General features: G+C 40.4%; 1 protein-coding gene across 1 annotated transcript in view; it reads right to left on the minus strand.

The window, feature by feature from the left end:
- The window catches only part of GEMIN8 (gem nuclear organelle associated protein 8), a 52,774-nt gene extending 40,507 nt beyond the window's left edge, over positions 1 to 12,267 (minus strand). The window contains exons 1-2 of the mRNA XM_081946834.1: positions 12,151 to 12,267; positions 8,403 to 8,440 (exon numbers count right to left, since the gene is read on the minus strand). Of these exons, the coding sequence (XP_081802960.1) occupies positions 8,403 to 8,405 (3 nt within the window). The 5' untranslated portion in view covers positions 8,406 to 8,440; positions 12,151 to 12,267. The remainder of the gene's footprint in view (positions 1 to 8,402; positions 8,441 to 12,150) is intronic.
- Between the last annotated feature and the right edge of the window lie 6,229 nt (positions 12,268 to 18,496).

Consider the following 18,496-nt stretch of genomic DNA (forward strand, 5'->3'; position numbering starts at 1 on the left):
CTCTGCCAGCGGGGGGTGAAGGGTCAACACCAAGAAAGCTCAGATCACAAAAATAAATAAGAAAATCACAATGTTATAAACAGACCGAAAGTAAAAATGAATTTATAACTAGACTATATATTATAACTATATAAATTGATTGAAAATTATTCCTTCTAGAATTAATATGCTGACTTTTTATGATCATGTATTAAGATTTGATATTTTGATGTAACCTAGGAGTTTGGAGGGAGGGGGCGTCTGCCACACTTGCAACTGCCAAAATTTGTAATTCCACTTACCCTTTTCCACATAAATGTTTTTAAAAAAAACCAATAAAACTTTTTGAAAAAAAAAAAACATTTAGTAATTTGCAAATGAAATTTTAAAATAACAGAATTGAGAGACATCTTGGAGTCTTCTAGATCAACCTCCTGCTCAGGCAGGAAACCCTATATCATTTCAGACAAATGATTGTCCAATCTCTTTAAAACCTGCAATATTGGAGCACCAAGTGTGGTGCCAACTTCTGGAGACAAGTCATCCCATTGATTAATTCTTCTGTCAGGAAATTCTCCTTAGTTCTAGGTTGGTTCTCTCCTTGATTACTTTCCATCCATTTTTTCTTGTCCTGCCTTCAGATGTTTTGGAGAATAAGCTGATTCCTCTTCTTTGTGGCAGCCCCTTAGATACTGAAAGACTGCTATCATGTTCACTCCTAGTCCTTCTTTTCATTAAACTAGACCTATCCAATTCCAGCAATCATTCTTATGTTTTAGACTGCAGTCCCCTAATCATCTTTGACGCTCTTCTTGGCACTGGTTCTAGAGTCTCAATATCTTCTTTGCATCATGGCAACCAAAACTGAATGCAGTATTCCAAGTGTGGTGCCAAATTCCAAAGCTGAACAGTGCTATTATTTGCCAAAAGAAACATGTTTTGATTAAGCTTTCCTTAATACAATCTCTTGAAAATGCTCTTAGATGTTGATATCTCTACTGTATAGAATTTCAGTTTACACCTTTCATCTTCAATCTTCTTTAAATCAGCTATTATCTGTCCATCTTTAGCATGCCAATTTGAGGTTGATTCCCCCCCCCCCTGAATTCAGAGGTCTTTAGGAAGATCTTGTTTTTGCATGTCTGTTTCCAGCTTCTTTATAGGTAGTCCTCAACTTACAATAGTTCGTTTAGCAACTGTTCAAAATTACAATTACATTGAAAAAACTGATTTATGGCCATTTTTCACTCTTAGGACTTTTGCTGCACCCCTATGTCACGTAATCAAACTTCAGACGCTTGGCAATGACATATTTATGATGGTTGCGGTGTACAGGGGTCAGGTGATCTCCTTTTGCAACCTTCTGACAATCAGTCAATGGGGAAGCCAGATTCACTTAACAACCATGTCATTAATTTAACAACTGCAGTGATTCACTCAACTGTGGCAAGAAAGGTTGTAAAATGAGTCAAACTTCACTTAACAAATATCTCACTTAGCAGCAGAAATATTGGACTCAATTGTGGTCATAAGTCTAATACTAACTGTACTGATATTTTTATAAATGATGTTCTCTGAAATTCTTCGTTAAGTTCATTCTTGACAAATTGTCTTTCTTGGCTTTGACTTCTTTTCTCTTGTTGGAAGTTTCCATGGCTTGTTCTGACATCCAGTTTGCTTTCTGCTGTTTCCTGGTCTTTGGCAGGCTCTTTTCACATTGACTCTTGACAACGTCTGGTTGTCAAGTTTAAAATGTATGACGACTTCCGGTTCCGGCGGCTGATGGCGACGGGCAAGATTTTGCTCGCTCCAGTTCACCGGTGGGCTTCCCCACTCTTTGGGGGGGCACAGGACGCCCCGCAGAGGCGTCCTGCCGGAGGGGCAGCACCGCGGGGGATCCCTAGATCGCCGGCGGCCGGCCCCCCGCATCGCCCAAGGCACCGGGGAGCAGATCGGAGGACGCGTGGGCGTCTTCGCTGAGAGGCTGTGCGGAGAATGAGCAAGCAGAAGGACGCAGCTGCGGTGCGGTGAGGCACAGACTTCCCTCCATTCCCTTTACTGATTTGAAGAATTTGCCAGCAGTTTAAAACTTTTTCTCTCGGCTGACTTGAGAGGTGCGGCTGGAGGGAGGGGGATTTCCCCCCCCCTCGGACAGGCGGCTTGGAACAATTCTGCTCTCAGCCCCAGGGGAAGGAGGAGGGGGGAGAGCCAACCAATGATGCCACACCCCTTCTTAAAGTGATTTTTTTTTAACTTAACCTCATAATATATTGATGATCTGAGAACTTTGGGAACTTTGAACTTTGAAAACTTTGTTATGCCTCTAAACCCGAAGCTGGCAGGGCAAGATGGCACACTTCCGTTGTCTTCATGAACTGTGAAACCTGACTCCACCTTTAAAAATTCAGGCTTCCGGTCTTTGTCTCCGTGCTACTCAGATAAATCTCTTGTGGATTGCTACTCTTTGAACTCCCTGGAGTGAAAAACTTTGCTCTACTGCCAGGGTGATTAGAGAAATTCTCTTCTGCCTGGACCTTCTGCCTCCTGGACTCTTCTGGCTGCTCTGCCGCTCTGACTGTCCATTCTCTACACTGACTGAACTCTTTATTCTATAAACAATGCCTCCTAAAAGACCACCTCCTGGAAAGCCTGGCTTTGCTACCTGTGCCCCGACATCAGCAACTTCTAGCCCTGCTACACAATCAACGATAACAGCCCTGATGCAACCTAAAAGTACAGAGATGGACTTTCAACAAATGTTTCAGCAACTTTTACAGGGACAAGAGGAAATCAAAAAACAACTAAAGGAGATGAAAGAAGAAATTAAAGAGAATCAGGCCCAAATTAATAAGAACTCACAGAGACTGGACCTTTTGGAGGGTGGGGCGGCTGAGATGAGAGAGGGGGTGGAGGGGGTGCAGAAGGGAAACAAAGAACTTGATACCCAACAGATGAAAATGGAGTTTGAGAGAATGTCCTTTTACCTTAGATTCCAAAATGTGAGGGAAGCAGATGATGAAAACATAACGGACATCATGACAAGTATTTTGGCTGAATACATTCATAAAGAAAAACAACAGATGGGGTGGGAGATAGATCTGGTTTATAGAGTGAACTCAGCCTATGCTAGAACACACAACGTACCCAGGGAGGTACACATTAAATTCATTAGAAAAAGCACAAGAGATGAAATTCTGAGTGCACAAAGGGGGCAAGCCTTGACATACCAAGATAGGGAAATAACCATTCTGAAACAGATCCCCAAGAAAGTGTGGGAAAAAAGAAAAAATTATTCGCAATTAGCGAATAAATTATACCAGAAGGGGGTGTGGTTCAGATGGCTGATGCCTGAAGGTATGTTAATATTCTGGGAGGAGACAAGAATTAGAATCAATACACCCATAGAGGCACAGGCCTTTATGGAAAAAAACAAAACACACCTAGAAAAAACAGAAGATCCTATAACAGACATGCAGGACACGGGAGGGGCCGGAGCTCTGTCGACGGGGGGAGATGGGGCAATACCAAGAAAGCTCAGATCACAAAAATGAATAAGAAAATCTTTTTGACATAAACTGATCGAAAGTACCAATAGAATTAATATGCTGACTATATACTACTATGTATTAATGATTTTTATTTAGATGTATACTATGAGTATGGAGGGAGGGGGCGCCTACCACACTTTGCAACTGCCAAAATTTGTATACCTTTTCCATTACCTTTTCCCTTGTAAATTAAAAAAAAAACCCAATAAAACTTTGTTTATAAAAAAAAAAGTTTAAAATGTATGAGGATCTAGAGAACCAATTATCTTAAGTTCTTCAGCCTAAACTGGCACATTCAATAACCAAGACAGTCCATACAATAATAAATATTTCATTGCTCTGGAGAACGTTCCAATGTCTTCTATCACAAAAGGTCAATGAAATTGCAAAGCAAAGGCAAAGGCAAAAGTTGTATTTAAAATGGTTGAAGCTGCTGAATAAAGCTACCTTCTAGGGCAGCGATGGCGAACCTTTTTTGGCTCGCGTGCCATAAGTGGAGGGAGCGCAGGGGGGTAGTGTGCAGGCGTGCTGCACCCATAATGCAATGCACGACCCCTCCAGTGCGCATCCATGTACAGGCGCTCCCCATTTTTTTGCATGCTTTTTTGCCCTACCTAGGCTCCAGAAGCTTTATAGGAGCCTGGGGAGGGCGAAAATAGCCTCCCCGCCCCCAGGGGGCTTCAGGGATCACCAGGAAGCCTCCAGAGCAAACTTGGAGGGTCGTTTTGAGCGCTCCGTAGGCTTGAGGGACCTTCAGGATGTTTCCCTGAAGCCTCCGGAGTAGTCCAAATGAACCTCCGAGCAAACCGGAAGTGACTTCTGGTTTGCTTGGAGGGTCGTTTTGAGTGCTCTGAAGGCTTGAGAGACCTTCAGGACGCTTCCCTGAAGCTTCCGGAGCAATCAAAACGACCCTCCGAGCAAACCGGAAGTCTGTTCCTGAACTTCCGGTTTGCCTGTAGGGCCGGTTTTTTACGCTCCGGAGGCTTCAGGGAAGTTCATGAAGCCTCCAGAGGGCCTTGGGGGGGGGGGGGAAGGCTCTTTTCACCCTCCCCAGGCTCCTATAAAGGCTCTGGAGCCTGGGGAGGGTGAAAAATGGCTGTAAAAAAGGGTGAACTCAGTTGGCCAGCATGCACATGCGCGCTGGCCAGCTGACAGGGCAGCGCCTTGCGTGCCCTGACAAATGGCTCCGTGCACCACCTGTGGCACGCATGCCATAGGTTCGCCATCACTGTTCTAGATGATGTAATATATAGAACCTGGGACTTCCAAATGGATATCTATCTGCCTGCTTTACCTATTCTTTGAAGAAAAGCTATGGCAAGTGCTTGTCCAGAAAGTCCAGTCACATGCATATGTGCATGTATGTTCAAAAGTGTCCTCGTCCTCCATTATGTAAATGCCCCTATAATTTAAGTCAAGAGAGCTGCATTTCATTCAGCACTATGGAATCTTCTTTTTTACTTTTAAGAGTGAAAAACATATTCTTATTTCAATGGGGAAAAAAGTTAAACACCACACAATCAACTAACCTTCTGTATCATGAATATATGTCTTGCTCACCAAATCCCAGAAGTTGACAAGATTGATTTCTAAAAGTGCCATTTTAGCCCAAACGTTTAAGAATACATGAATTCTGGAAGCCTAAATGTATTTATTCTTGGTATTCAGCTTTAACAAATGAATCTTAAGAGGTCAATCTCCTTTTGTTTATGGCTACTTTCACTTTCTGGTTCCCAGGGACCAGTAGGACATACTGTCAGACACATTTGAATACAAGTTTCTCCTCCACTCTCAAACATCTCTGAAAAGCTTTATTTTGGGAGAGGGGGAGGGAACTTGACAATGGATTCAGTCTCTATGCCACTGAAGTTAATGGCAACATTCCCATTATTTTAATCGGCCAGGACTACACAATAGCCTTTTGAAGACACAGTTTGCAAGGACAAGAACAAATTGCTCCAAAGATTAGCTTATTTTGCATACAACTTTTCCTCCTTGTTAATGTTATTGGCAATTACTTTTTGTGTTTCTACTTATTTAAAAGCAATCAGCCGTCGAAACAGATAAAAAAAAATCCCCTAAAACTCAGAATTCAAGTTTATATTTAACATAATATCTTTTGGACGCAAATATCAGAATTCAGCCCCAGTATGAAAGAAATCCATTAGTCTAATGCTACGCCTGATATCCTAACTTAATCTTCTTTAATTTAGCATCTTTCAGATGCAAACCTCCTACACCACAAGTTCATGACACATGCAGGTTATTTTATTCTAACTTGTAGATTTGCATATGCTAACAGTTGCTACTAGGATATTTTTAGGACCTGAGAATTTGTAGCTGTGTGCACTTTATCAGAATCTTTTTTTTTTGTAGATTCTAAATAAAATAAAATAAGGTTTTTTTCTTAATAAAGTGCAGAGTCACAAATTTCCATGAAAAAACCCTCTTTTATTCTATTTGTATGGAAGGAATGGGTTAGTTCAACCAGTAAAAAAACCTGAAATCTCCAGTAAAGGAAATCACATTATTTGCTAAATTGCAAAATATTAATGTTGTTTCTAAAGCTTATTTGGGTGGCAACTTCATTGAAAAAAAGTGTACAGCTGGCAGATTTGCAAAGCTGTTGTTAATTGTGAAGACGGACAGAAAATATAGCTTCAACTGATTAGTATTGTGATTCTGATGCAAAGCCAAACTTTTTTGTGGGAGAAAAAAAAGGGATAGAAGTGATCTGCGAAAACTTCTAGTTTAAATAGAATGTTAATAAAAATCTCAATATTTTAAACATTTAAACATGGGACTTCAAACCTTTTTTGTAAATCTAGCATGATTATGGAGCCAGTAGTGGTTAAGACACCAGGCTAGAAATCAGAAAACTACTCAGTTCTAGTTTCATATTAGGCACAAAGACAGCTGGGTAATCCAGAGCCAATCATTCTCTCTCAGTCTTAGAAAGAAGACAATGGTAAATCATAAAAACAACTTGCCAAGAAAACTGCAGGGACAAGTCAAAGCACTACCAGGAGTCCAGAACTGATTTGAAGACAAATACATCGAGAAGATGATTATAAAGAACATACTGGCCTTTCTAAACCTTGAAGAAATTGTACTATGTATTTCTCTAGAAGCTACAAGGGATAAAAACAACCAGAAACATGAAAGACAATTATAATGCTGTTACTTGTAAGATTCTGATGAGAACAACGTCTTGAGTCTAGTGTCCTAAGAGATGTCAGACTACAAATTTTATTACTATAAGGGGAACAAATGGACAATTTCAGGTTAGGAAATATTGAAAGTACCAAGTTGGAAAGAGGTGAATATATAAGCCTACAATGTTTTTGTGCATATGGATGCAAAACTAATGCCGCTTATTTATAACAATCAAAATACTATTTGTTTAACTTCTGTTCCAGTGATGTGGTTATGGAATGCATATGAATTTTCCCAATCACACATTCTATGTGGACATTAAATATGAAGAGCAAAAGCCTAGTTGCTAGGTATGGCACCACTGGAACAATGCTAAGCAGATATATTGTATTAAATTACCCGTATTTATTAGAGTATAATGCGCACACGTGTATAACGCGCACCCCCTAATTTTCGATTAAAAATCGGTATAAAATTTTGTTTCACACCAAGCATTGTAATTGACAAAAAAACGTTGTTGAACACGTGCGGCCATGACTATTGCCGCTGCTGCTGCCGCCGTTCACAGGACCCGCCTCTCACCCTCTTCCTCCTGCCGACTGGAGGAAGAGGGTGAGAGGCGGGTCCTGTGAACGGCGGCAGCAGCGGCGGCAATAGTCGCAACTCGGCGGTGGGCCGCCCCGGCTGGGAGACAAAGGAGGGGAAAGGCGGCAGGCAGCTGAGTTGCGACTATTGAGCACGGCGCGGCGCCGCCTGAGGCCGGGATCGAGGCTGCAGTCTGGAAATTTACAATTTACAATTCGCCTGTGCCCTCAATGGACCGGCCGCCACTGCCACCCCACCCCAGCCCTCATTTATAACGCGCACCCACACTTTGATTTCTTTTTTTGGTAGAAAATTTTGCGCGTTATACTCGAATAAATACGGTAGATTAAAGTGATGGACAGAAGTGTGAAAGTCTAGGTTCTTATCTCCCTTAGGTACAGAATCTGCCTATAAGACTAGACTGGGAAAACATCTATCTACCCACAAAACTGGAGCATGGGGGGAAATATTGGCCCATAATTTTCCATGAGTGCATGGATTATATATACACATACAAATATATGTACACATACTCCTACCTCTTAAGAGCTAAAATACAAACCTTTTTTTATTATAACTGCCTTCCATGATGATTACCAGCTCCGCTTAGATTTATGTTCTTACCACATTCTTTTATCATCTTAAAACTGCTTATCTAATAGTCTATTACTCTGATTTAATTTTAGAGCTCAAATACCCACAATTTCTATATTCAAAATCTGACTGGAAGATAAATCATACCTCAGTACAAAGTTATAGAAAAGACATTACAGGATGAACTATTCTGTTTTCGAAACCTTTGATTCTGCATTCACTTTCCAAAATTTTCTGATTGAAGTTGCCATCACATTGTCTATTAATTTCAGTACTTACACTGAAAGGTAAAATGATTTGTTGTGATACCAAGTGCAAGTGTTGAATAATGGAGCAACTTTTACTAAACTATTCTGCATTCTTTCCTCTTTTTTATTACTGTATGAAAGTCATTGACAATGATGCCCATACATGACAACACCCATACATCCAAATGGGTGTTAAATGGTTTCAGCCGCAATTCAATTGGAATAAATCTCTGTATCTAATTAACATGAAACAAATCAAATACATTAGCAATTATAAGGAAACAAATCTTACCATTGTCTATTGGTACACGTATCAGTGGTAACTGCGAACTAAAAGACAAAAAAATAAATAAATCCAAATTTAGCACAGAGTGGTTAAGATTAAAGAGCAGCCATTTAAATTTCCACAGAATCAATTTTATTTTTTAAAGCCCAAGTTAATTTAGGGTTCAGGTATCAGTATTTTTTAAATCTCTCTTCACTAAATGAGAATTTCGTTCCTTCTAATTTTATCATGTGAAGCAATATATTAATTTTCAAGAGGCAAAGATTTTTATGAGTGATATAAAATACTTAAGACAAAGCCTTCCAAAATACCAAAATATTTTTCAGATATTTTGCAGTGCTGGAGCAAAATAATGTTTGGCAAAATGCCATTCTCACTTTCCATTTTATTCTTTTCAGTCTTACTGTTAATTGTTCAACAAATTTACTTCAAGATAAATCCAACCCAACATAGCGAAATGTACTTCTGATAAGACAAGCATAGAATTGCAATGTTGATATTCAATTTCCCATGTTCTCCAGGAAAAAAATAGTTTAAACTTTGGGTGTTTACTGCCCAAACAGCTTATCTGGAAGTTTGTAAAATATGATGTAAACATGCTTTTCCTCACAGTACATTTTAAAAACAGGATTGCTTTTTGTGACTTCAATCGGTGCCCTTTAGAATACTCTGACCCTTTCCTTCTCAAGTAAATGGTGCAGCTAAAAGAACAATCCGCCCTTTCTGTAAAATTAATCTGTCCCATAAACAGCTAACACAACACTCATTTTGTGGTGGCAGTCATTTTGAACATCTCAAAGTTGAAAACATCCTTATGTCACAAGCAACTTGAACACAATACACACACAATAGAAGCCAAAGACAGATCTTAAGAACAGTTAAAGAACACTGAAAGAGGGGAATATTCAGTTCCATCAATATTGCACTTCACTTGCACTGTAAAAATTAAACAAATAGTGAAACAGCAAACAATTAAGAACTGTTCTGGTAAAATCAGGAACCCCAAATCTCTATCCAGTATATGTTTTTTGCCTCCAAGCATTATAGCTCTGAATGAAAGGAGAGGGGTGCTATCAGCCACCCCTCTCCTTTCATTAATTGGGACAACTCGCCATTGCCAACTTGCCATGGGACAATGTGCTGCAGGACAATTCAATTTAATTATTTAAGGTAATTTAAAATATGTCAATTTTTATGATTTACATTTTGTTTTGTACCTCCTTTGTCATCCTTTCTTGAATGATTCTATTTCACTAGTTCTTCGATGTTAGTGTAATTCTTGTCCCAGGGCCAGTTGTCCCATGGTGAGTTAGCTGTGGCGAGTTTGTCACAACAACTTGGCTGTGGCAAGTTGTCATAAACCTGCTATCAAGATGATCTCCATTTCAAGTAATTTCCAAATGAACAAGTGACCACAAGGCAGCACAGAAAGGCAGCTAATATGACGGTACATTTGAGAGCAATTGCTTGTTATTTGCATGTTACTTATATACAACTTATATGCGGAAATATCACTATCCTACACAGAAAAGAAACCCTATAATATACTGCTTCTCCTATAATGTTGAGAGCAAGAAGCAAAATAAAGGCTGACATAATATGTCCATGGAGATTCCAGTATATGTTAAGGTTGAACCACTTCTGAAACATTTGGGTCTTATCATTATTCAATTTGCCACAGAACTGGGGGCAGGGAAGGGCGAAAAAGAATGCAGATGCTCCAGAAACAGACTGTGAGAGCCCAGACCCACCAAAGTCACAGATGGAGGTGTCCAACAAAAAAATGAACTGTTCTCAAAACAAAAGGACGATTCATAATTGGACAACGTGACCAACGTGCTATGGGGAAGAGAAGCTATTGTTTAACTATACAAGCATTGCACAGGAAAAACTAGAGTTGGTTTTGATTCCTCAGTACCAAAATTGTGTATCCAATAAAGTTGTGCCTTTGGGATTGCAAAGTTCCTGAGAGTGCTTACTTTTCTTGAGTTTGATAGTCGGACCGTTGACAGTATACTGTACTTATGCTGTAGTTCAACAGTACCAGTTCCATTATCCAAAACAGATACAAGACTTTTTTTTCTGTAGTGATGTCAGCAGGTAATAAATCACCAAAAAGAATGGCCAATTCACAGAGAACTAAAAACACTAGCCTTGTTAACAATTACTGTACTTTGAATTACTTTCCTATAAACTTTCCATACTAGTGTTTCTTAGCTTAAGGTAGTGCATAGAAAATTTGCTCTATCTGAGAGGAGAAACAGAATTTTTTAAAAAACTTGGGAAACATGCAAACTCTGCTGATGCATTTGTTTGAAGAGGAGGGCTCACATAAGATAAAAGATGGGGCATCCATGAAGTCTTTTCCTCCATCTTCCATATGGTCCCCTCATTTTTAAAATGTTGTAGTGTTTGCAGCAGGCAGGAAGTTCACCCATTCTGTAGCTATTGGGAAAGATGCATCAGCTCTGCTCTCTCCTGATTTTTAATTGCCAGAGGATGGGTACCAAGGCTCCGAATGAGTTTACAGTGATGGTTCCATAATATATGCCTGCTCTGTAAAGTAGGATTTTAATTTACTTGTTTACATGTTATCCAACTATTATTATCACAAAGCAGGAAGGCTTTCACTTTAATTTTAATCAGCAATGTCCTTATTGTGCTAATGCATGAAGACTTTTGATTTCATGTTGATCAAAGTCAACAATATTTTTAATAATATAGAAAACTTTCAATTTCCAATTTGGGGTAATAATGAAGCAAATTAAAAGTCTCTCTGTTCGGGAGTAATGGTATTTTCCTGCTTATAGTTATTAATTAATTCGCATTAAAAACTACAATCCTACAGCATTTTACAACTCTAGAAAACTCTAGAGGCCTCTGAGAGTCTTAAGGGTTAATGTGGACATGGGATAGTTTGTGTTAAATGAACTTGTTGGTGTCAATAATACTGCATATTGTACATTTTGTGCAGATGTGCCTAAAAGCAAGCTGAAGGAAGATAGCCACCATTCCAAATACAGCTATTTTAAATTTGCAACCATGCAACGCATTGCATGAATTTATACATGGATGTTTCATAACATATAACTGGATACCCTTCTTAGTAGAAGCAAGCAGGGTTGTAATTTAGGCAATTTAAAGGTCTTCCTCTTACAGATGCAGATGGATTGCAATTCCAAAAGAATTCGGAGTGCCAAATTAGTTTTTTTTTAAAAATCCGTAACGCTGCTTGCATTTTTTTCTGGAAGTCCATTCGGTGGCTTTAACCTGCTAGTGGCTTCGCGTATCTCCAAATGCCGGTGATCAATAAATTAATCTGGGTCAAGGTTTTTTGTTTTTTTAGCAAGAGAACTAAAACCTCCAAGCTATGGGATTCACAAGGAATGGGAGTAAACTCGAGTCGCCGCTTTTCTGATGAAACCTTAAACTTTTCAGGCGAAAGCGATTCGAGGGGGTTCAGATTAGAAAACGTTTTCCCTCCGCTTTCTCTTGAATCCTTTGTTTCCTCCCAAGAACCGCTGCGGCCATCTCGCCCTTAATCCGGTACCTTCCAGATGCACTGGGTACAACGTGCCAGGGTGGCCGCACATGATGGGAATTGCGTTACAAGACAACTGGGGGACACTGAATTGAGAGAAGCTACGCGGAACATTCCTGCAACGGAAGGTTGTTCCGTTTGCTTTGCCTCCCTGCTTTCTCTCTTTTCGCCATTAGAAAAGAAAAACAGGGCAGAAATAACAAGCGCACATACTTGGTCTACTCGCCGCCCGATTAGAACCACGCAGCCTCTCTTCTTCGACCTGTAGGCTCGGAAGAGGAAGAGGAGGATCCTACTGCCATTAGGAAGTAAACACAGTTACCGTGCGTGAATATATGGGGCAGTGGCGCCATCTCTTGGTTTTAGATTATCAACGCCATCAAAATAATGACTTTTCCCCCACGAGGTATTGTATGTTCTTTCTTATAGGGAACTCATTCTCCGGAACGGAATCCCGAGATAGCTATCCAATCTAGCAACATTTACACTGAATAAAGGCAGGTGCAAAGTCTGTGAAAATTTTGGGGAAGAATCTAAAGCGGACGCTCCCTGGAAGCAGCAAAATAAAGAATGTACCAGTAAAGGAGAATATTTGTAGCTTGGGGTTGAATTAAACTGGCAATAAATCTCACTTCTTTCTAGTGATGTTTCCTAGTTTGGATACTGAAACATTTTCAAGAAAAGCAAGCTCAGAGACCACCAAGGACCCCTCAATGAAGGTTGTGCCTGCTTAGTGCTTCAGGGAATATTATTTTATTGGATTAGAGACAAAAGAGGACCAATTGAATGGAGAGGTAGTGAAAATTGCTCTTTAACAAATGCTGCTTTCAGGGCCAACTCTAAATTCTGTGTATTCATGATGAAGGAACACAACCAGTGTAAACAGACCAGCTTCTCGTCTTGTCTTGCTTTAGTGCAGGGGTGTCCAAACTTGGGAACTTTAAGACTTGTGGACTTCAACTCCCAGAATTCCCCAGCCAGGCTGGGGAATTCTGGGAGTTGAAGTCCACAAGTCTTAAAGTTCCCAAGTTTGGACACCCCTGCTTTAGTGAAAGGTCTTAAAGTCCTACAACGGTGATGGCGAACCTATGGCACGTGTGCCACAGGTGGAATGTGGAGCCATTTGTCAGGGCAGGCAAGGCGCTGCCCTGTCAGCTGGCCAGCGCGCATGTACGCGCTGGCCAGCTGAGTTCACCCTTTTTTAAAGCCATTTTTCGCCCTCCCCAGGCTCCAGAGGCTTTATAGCAGCCTGGGGAGGGCAAAAAGAGCCTCCCACCCCCTGAGGCCCTCCGGAGGCTTCATGAGCTTTCCTGAAGCCTCTGGAGCGCAAAAAAAACAGCCCTATGGGCAAACCGGACGTTTGGGAACAGACTTCCTGTTTGCTGGTAAGGTCGTTTTGATTGCTTCGGAGGCTTCGGGGAAGCTTCCTGAAGGTCCCTGAAGCCTTCAGAGCGCTTAAAACGACCCTCCGAGCAAACCAGAAGTCACTTCTGGTTTGCTCGGAGGATCGTTTTGACTGCTTTGGAGGCCTCCGAAGGTCCCTGAAGCCTCCGGTGGGCTTCGGGGGGGGAGGTTGTTTTCGCCCTCCCCATGCTCCTATAAAGCCTCTGGAGCCTGGGGAAGGCGAAAAAAGCTTGCAAAAATGGGGGGGTCGTGCATGTATTGCACGCATGCACACTGGGGGGGTCGCGCATTGCATTATGGGTGTGGCATGCCTTCAAACGACTCCCCTGCGCTCCCCCCACTTCTGGCGCACGAGCCAAAAAAGGTTCACCATCGCTGTCCTACAATATTTTACCATGGGACATAAAAAGTACCCTATCATTCCACCTCGTCTTTAAATGACCATCTTTTTATATTTTACTTTTGAATATAAAAATAATTCTGAATTGCTTGTTTTTAACTGAACATGAGTCAACCATGTGAAGCAGTGGTGGGTTCCGGATCCCGTTGCAACCGGTACGGTGGAACCAGGCCGGGCGTCCACCACATGAACGCGCGCACATGTATACTTACTGCCCGTGATGCTCTGCGACGCCTCCGCTATTCTCCAGCTGCTCGGCAGAGTGTCACGCAGGCGCCTTATGCTCCATGCGCATGTGCGGAAGCCCCAAAAACCTCAAATACCAGTAAGGAGCACAGGTAGGCGGGCGGGCCTTCTGGAGCACCATACCGGAACAGTACCTGGTGCTCCAGGCAGGCACTGTTACCCTTGTACCAGGGCGTACCGGTCGAAACCCACCACTGATGTGAAATTGCTACAAACTGCCCCAGTGTGCCCATGAGAGGAGCTAGTCTCTTTGTCACAGATATATCTGAAAACATGGTTGTCAATAAATATATTAAGGAAAAACTAATTTGATACATTTTATTGTAGGCATATCTGAAAAATAAATGTAGGTGTATCAAGAAAGTAAATATTGATATTAATGAGTTTCCCATTAATTAATCCTTGAGAATATTCCAAGGACAAAGTACTGGAAAAAAATGAATTAGCTGACTTGTGTGGAGTGGCTCACGATTGTGCTGTTTGGAAAGACTTTAGATTTGTTTTCTTTTTATTTTCATCCTAAGGTTGACAAATACCTTTAGGTTAATTCTGTCATGGGATCTTAGAAGTTGAGGATACACATTTCACAGAAAGCATATGAGTTCCTTTTTTAAAAAATGATTCTCCTGTGCGTGCATGTGTGTGAAAGGGCCATGCCTTTATTATCAAAAATGTTATTTCAATAAATAATCTTGTTGGCTTTAATGGCTGTCATTAATCTAAAGCATAAATTAAAGCTGAAAAAGTGGTAAGGGAAAATGAAAGCCTTTTTTGGCTGCCCTTTAACTCATCCCACCATCCTCTGTAGGTCCCCCTCTATACTTATTCTACCCACTGGTTGCCTTTACAGTTGCTGCAAGATTCCTTTTTCCTCCTAATTATTCTTCCTGCTGCGGGAAGCTCCTACCCCTAGGAGAATGAAATATTTTGGGAAATATTAAAAAAGGCGGAATATTATATTTCCCCAAAGGAGAAATGGAGAAGCATGTTCTTAGAGGCAGAAAGCAGCCCACAGCCTTACTTAATAGCCCACAGCAGATACCAGCACTTAAGGGTGTAAAGAGTTTATTGAAAGAGGAAGCCAACTATCTAGATGGCTTCATTCATAAGCAAAGCAAATATTGTCGACAGAAGTCCATTCAAACAGGATATTTCAAAACCCCTTACAGCAAAGTTTGACAGCTAACAAAAGCTGAGTAATAGGATTATAACAAGCAACCTATCACCCAAAATCCAGCACAGGACATAAGCCAGAGGTTGGCAACTTTAAACATTCAAAGAGCCATAAAGGCCCTAACTGAAAGCCTTCCCCCAATTCAATTCTGGAGCTGACCAGAAGTCCTGTTCCCCCACCATAGAGTCTCCTCCTAGCATGGCGTCCTTTTCCTCTAACTGTCCTAACCGAAAGCCCTATCAATTGTGGTGCTGACCAGCGACAGGGAGCCGCAGCAGAAGGATGAAAGACCCACATGTGGCTCCAGAGCCACAGGTTGCTGACCCCTGACATAAGCCATCAGCCACAATGGGAATTGCACAACACCCTCTTTAGAAACACAAAGCCCATATTGCACAAACCCCAAACTTCAAAAACATGGCACCATATCAAAACCCTTCGTCTCACTCAACCATTTGATGAGCTGCCTCAGAACGACAAACCCTGGTGGTTCTGTTTATCAATAAATGGAACCTTTTTTCCAATCAGCCTCCAGCCTCCATTTTATTTTTAGTGCCTTTCTCCTGGCTTGGAACTGAACCAGATGAATATTTCTTCCAACACTGCCATACCCTGAGTCCATAAGATCTTTATTTTGCATTGAAAATATTTAATTGTGATGACAATAGCATTCAGTTTTCTCCAATCTGTATAGGTTAATGGGGCCATGCTGCCATTTTACTCCTGGTGAGTTCCTTTATAAAAACGGGGGGCTTATTTGTGGCTTTATGCATCATGGAAAACTAAAGCAGTCTTCCATGTAAATTTTCAAGAACCATATCCTGGATCCAATGCTAGCTGAGATACTATTTACGTAACCCAAGTTATACTGTAGCTGGTTTGGTTATGATCTGAGCTACTGTAGCAGGGGTGAAATCTGCCCTATTCGGCCAAACCGGTAGGGATGATTTTCGTTGGTTCTGCGAACCAGTAGTAAAAAAAAAGCTTCCAAGGATCGCATGGCTCAGCTGAGAGCTGCGCAGTCATCAGAAGCTTTTTTCCGTGTTTATTTTTTCTTGCCTGTTCGGGCAAATAGGCAGGAAAAAAATGCTTGAAAAAGTGGGGGGAAATGCTTCCAATGATTGCGCGGCTCACAGCTGATCTGCGCGAGCGTTGGAAGCTTTCTCCCCCACTTTTTCAAGCATTTTTTTCCTGCTGGTTTGGGTGAACCGGCAGGAAAAAAATGCTTTAAAAAGTGAAAAAAAGTTTGCCACGCGCACCCAGTCACATGACCCCCACCAAGCCACGCCTACAGAAGTAGTGGTAATTTTTTTTAGATTTCACCACTGTACTTTAGTCTATCAATGTATTACAGTCAATGAGCATAATTTTAAGACAATTTAAATAAGATAAGCCAAAATATTGCAAAATAATACAATATTAAACAAAATATAATAGAATTCAAATTACTGCACTACTGAATATTAGCAAAAGTCAAAAACACAAAAGTAATCAAATGATGACAATTTGAAAATATATAATAATGATCTGAAGTCTTTGGAATCTCTTATTGCAGAGAAGATAAGCTTATTATTTAAAAAAAGAGATAGTCCTTGCTTAATGATCATTTAATGACCATTCGAAGTTACTGCAGCACTGAACAAATGGCATTTACACTCAGTTCACAAAGTTACATTGCTTGCAGCACTCTCATGCTCATCCGATTAAAATTTGGGCACTTAGCAGCCCACTTTCACTTACAATTGCAATTGTGTCTCAATCCCTCTCCTCCCCCTAGCATATTTCTACCTCCTCTTGCTCTTTTGGACACACTGCACAGCAGTACCCTTTGTTGGTGGTGTCAATGCGATTAAAATAGAGGCTCACAATCTCAGCAGCCTTAGCTGGAATCTGCAACTCTCAGGCATCTTCCTCAGCCCCTGTGCCACTGGTATTGCCACTGCCACTGAGAAGTATAATCTCAACCCCATGTCATGGCCTGCTTCTTCAGCTTTTTTTGCATATTTTGATTGTAAAAAGTTTATACAATCAATATCTATGACTTGGTTGATCAATGCATTAAATATTGCTTGTTGGAATACTGAGTCAAATTCCTTTTTGTAATAATTGAAAGCCATGGACAGGGCATGGCATATTTGTTGTGCTTTTCAATGACTTGCTGAACGACCTGGATGTGATCTATTCTGCTGTAGCCACTTCTGAACCCTGCCTGCTCCTTGGGCTATGCATCATTTAATGTTCTCAATATTCTTTTTGTTATTATCTTGGTGACAACCTTGTAGATGAATGAAATAAGACTTATTGGACAATGTTTCTTTAAATAATCTTGAACCACTTTCTTGTGTATAAGAATCACTTCAGCATTTTTCCATGCATCGGGTATTTTTTCTTCTCTGAGTCAATTTGAGTATAGTTTTGCTAGTATCTTGTGTAAACTTTGACTACCAACTTTCAGCATTTCCACCGTCAGTCATTTCCTGAAGCTTTCCCATTTTTCATGGATTTTATGGCACTTGAACTTCCTCCACTAGGATATCTGGCATTTCCTCTTTCATGGGTATTGTTAGGTTGAATGATCTTGATCTTTATATAGCTCTGGACAATTTTAAAATTATTTCTAACATTTCCTGTCTGTTCTATACACAGAACCATCTTTACTTTTTAATGCAAAAAACTTCTTTCTTGTATTTATAAGCTTGCATTTTGCTCTATTAATCCCTTTGTTTTCTTCAATTGCCTTTTTCACAAGATTCACAATCAACTGAATGTTTCTTCTTGGATACATTTTCTTATGGTCTGGTATTCTTCATTATCCATTGTTTTTTCATTAAATCAATAGTTTCGTCAAATATTTGTGACTGTACATAATGTTTTACATGAGTCCAAATCTCATAGATTTTATAAATAAATAAACAAATCTTTTAATTAAATTGCCTAATTTCAGCTTTGATTATTTTTTATTTTGCATATTGCTTAATAATTGAGTGAATTTATTTCCATCACACAACAATGTGCATATTGTTGTTTCAGCCAGAGGATTCTTTCCCATTATAAGTTAATTTGGACAGAAATACAGAAGTACTTCATATTGACATTAGGAAGCATAATGAGGAATGCCAGATTCTTTTCATTTGCCCAAGAGAATTCCTGGTATATTAAGGAACCAATGCCCCAAAGAAACATCAGCCAAGAATAACTTGGAGGAGGTGGAAGAAACTGTTCCTGTGCTGAATGTATAAATTAAAAATGCCACAATGAGAATTTTTTGCATTTGTCATTTTTTGGGATATTGCCCATTCTTCCCAGTGCCAAGCATTTGATATTAATACCTGGCA

Source organism: Natrix helvetica, assembly GCF_964273705.1.
Source record: "Natrix helvetica genome assembly, chromosome: 3".
In the NCBI taxonomy this organism is placed as follows: domain Eukaryota; kingdom Metazoa; phylum Chordata; class Lepidosauria; order Squamata; family Natricidae; genus Natrix; species Natrix helvetica.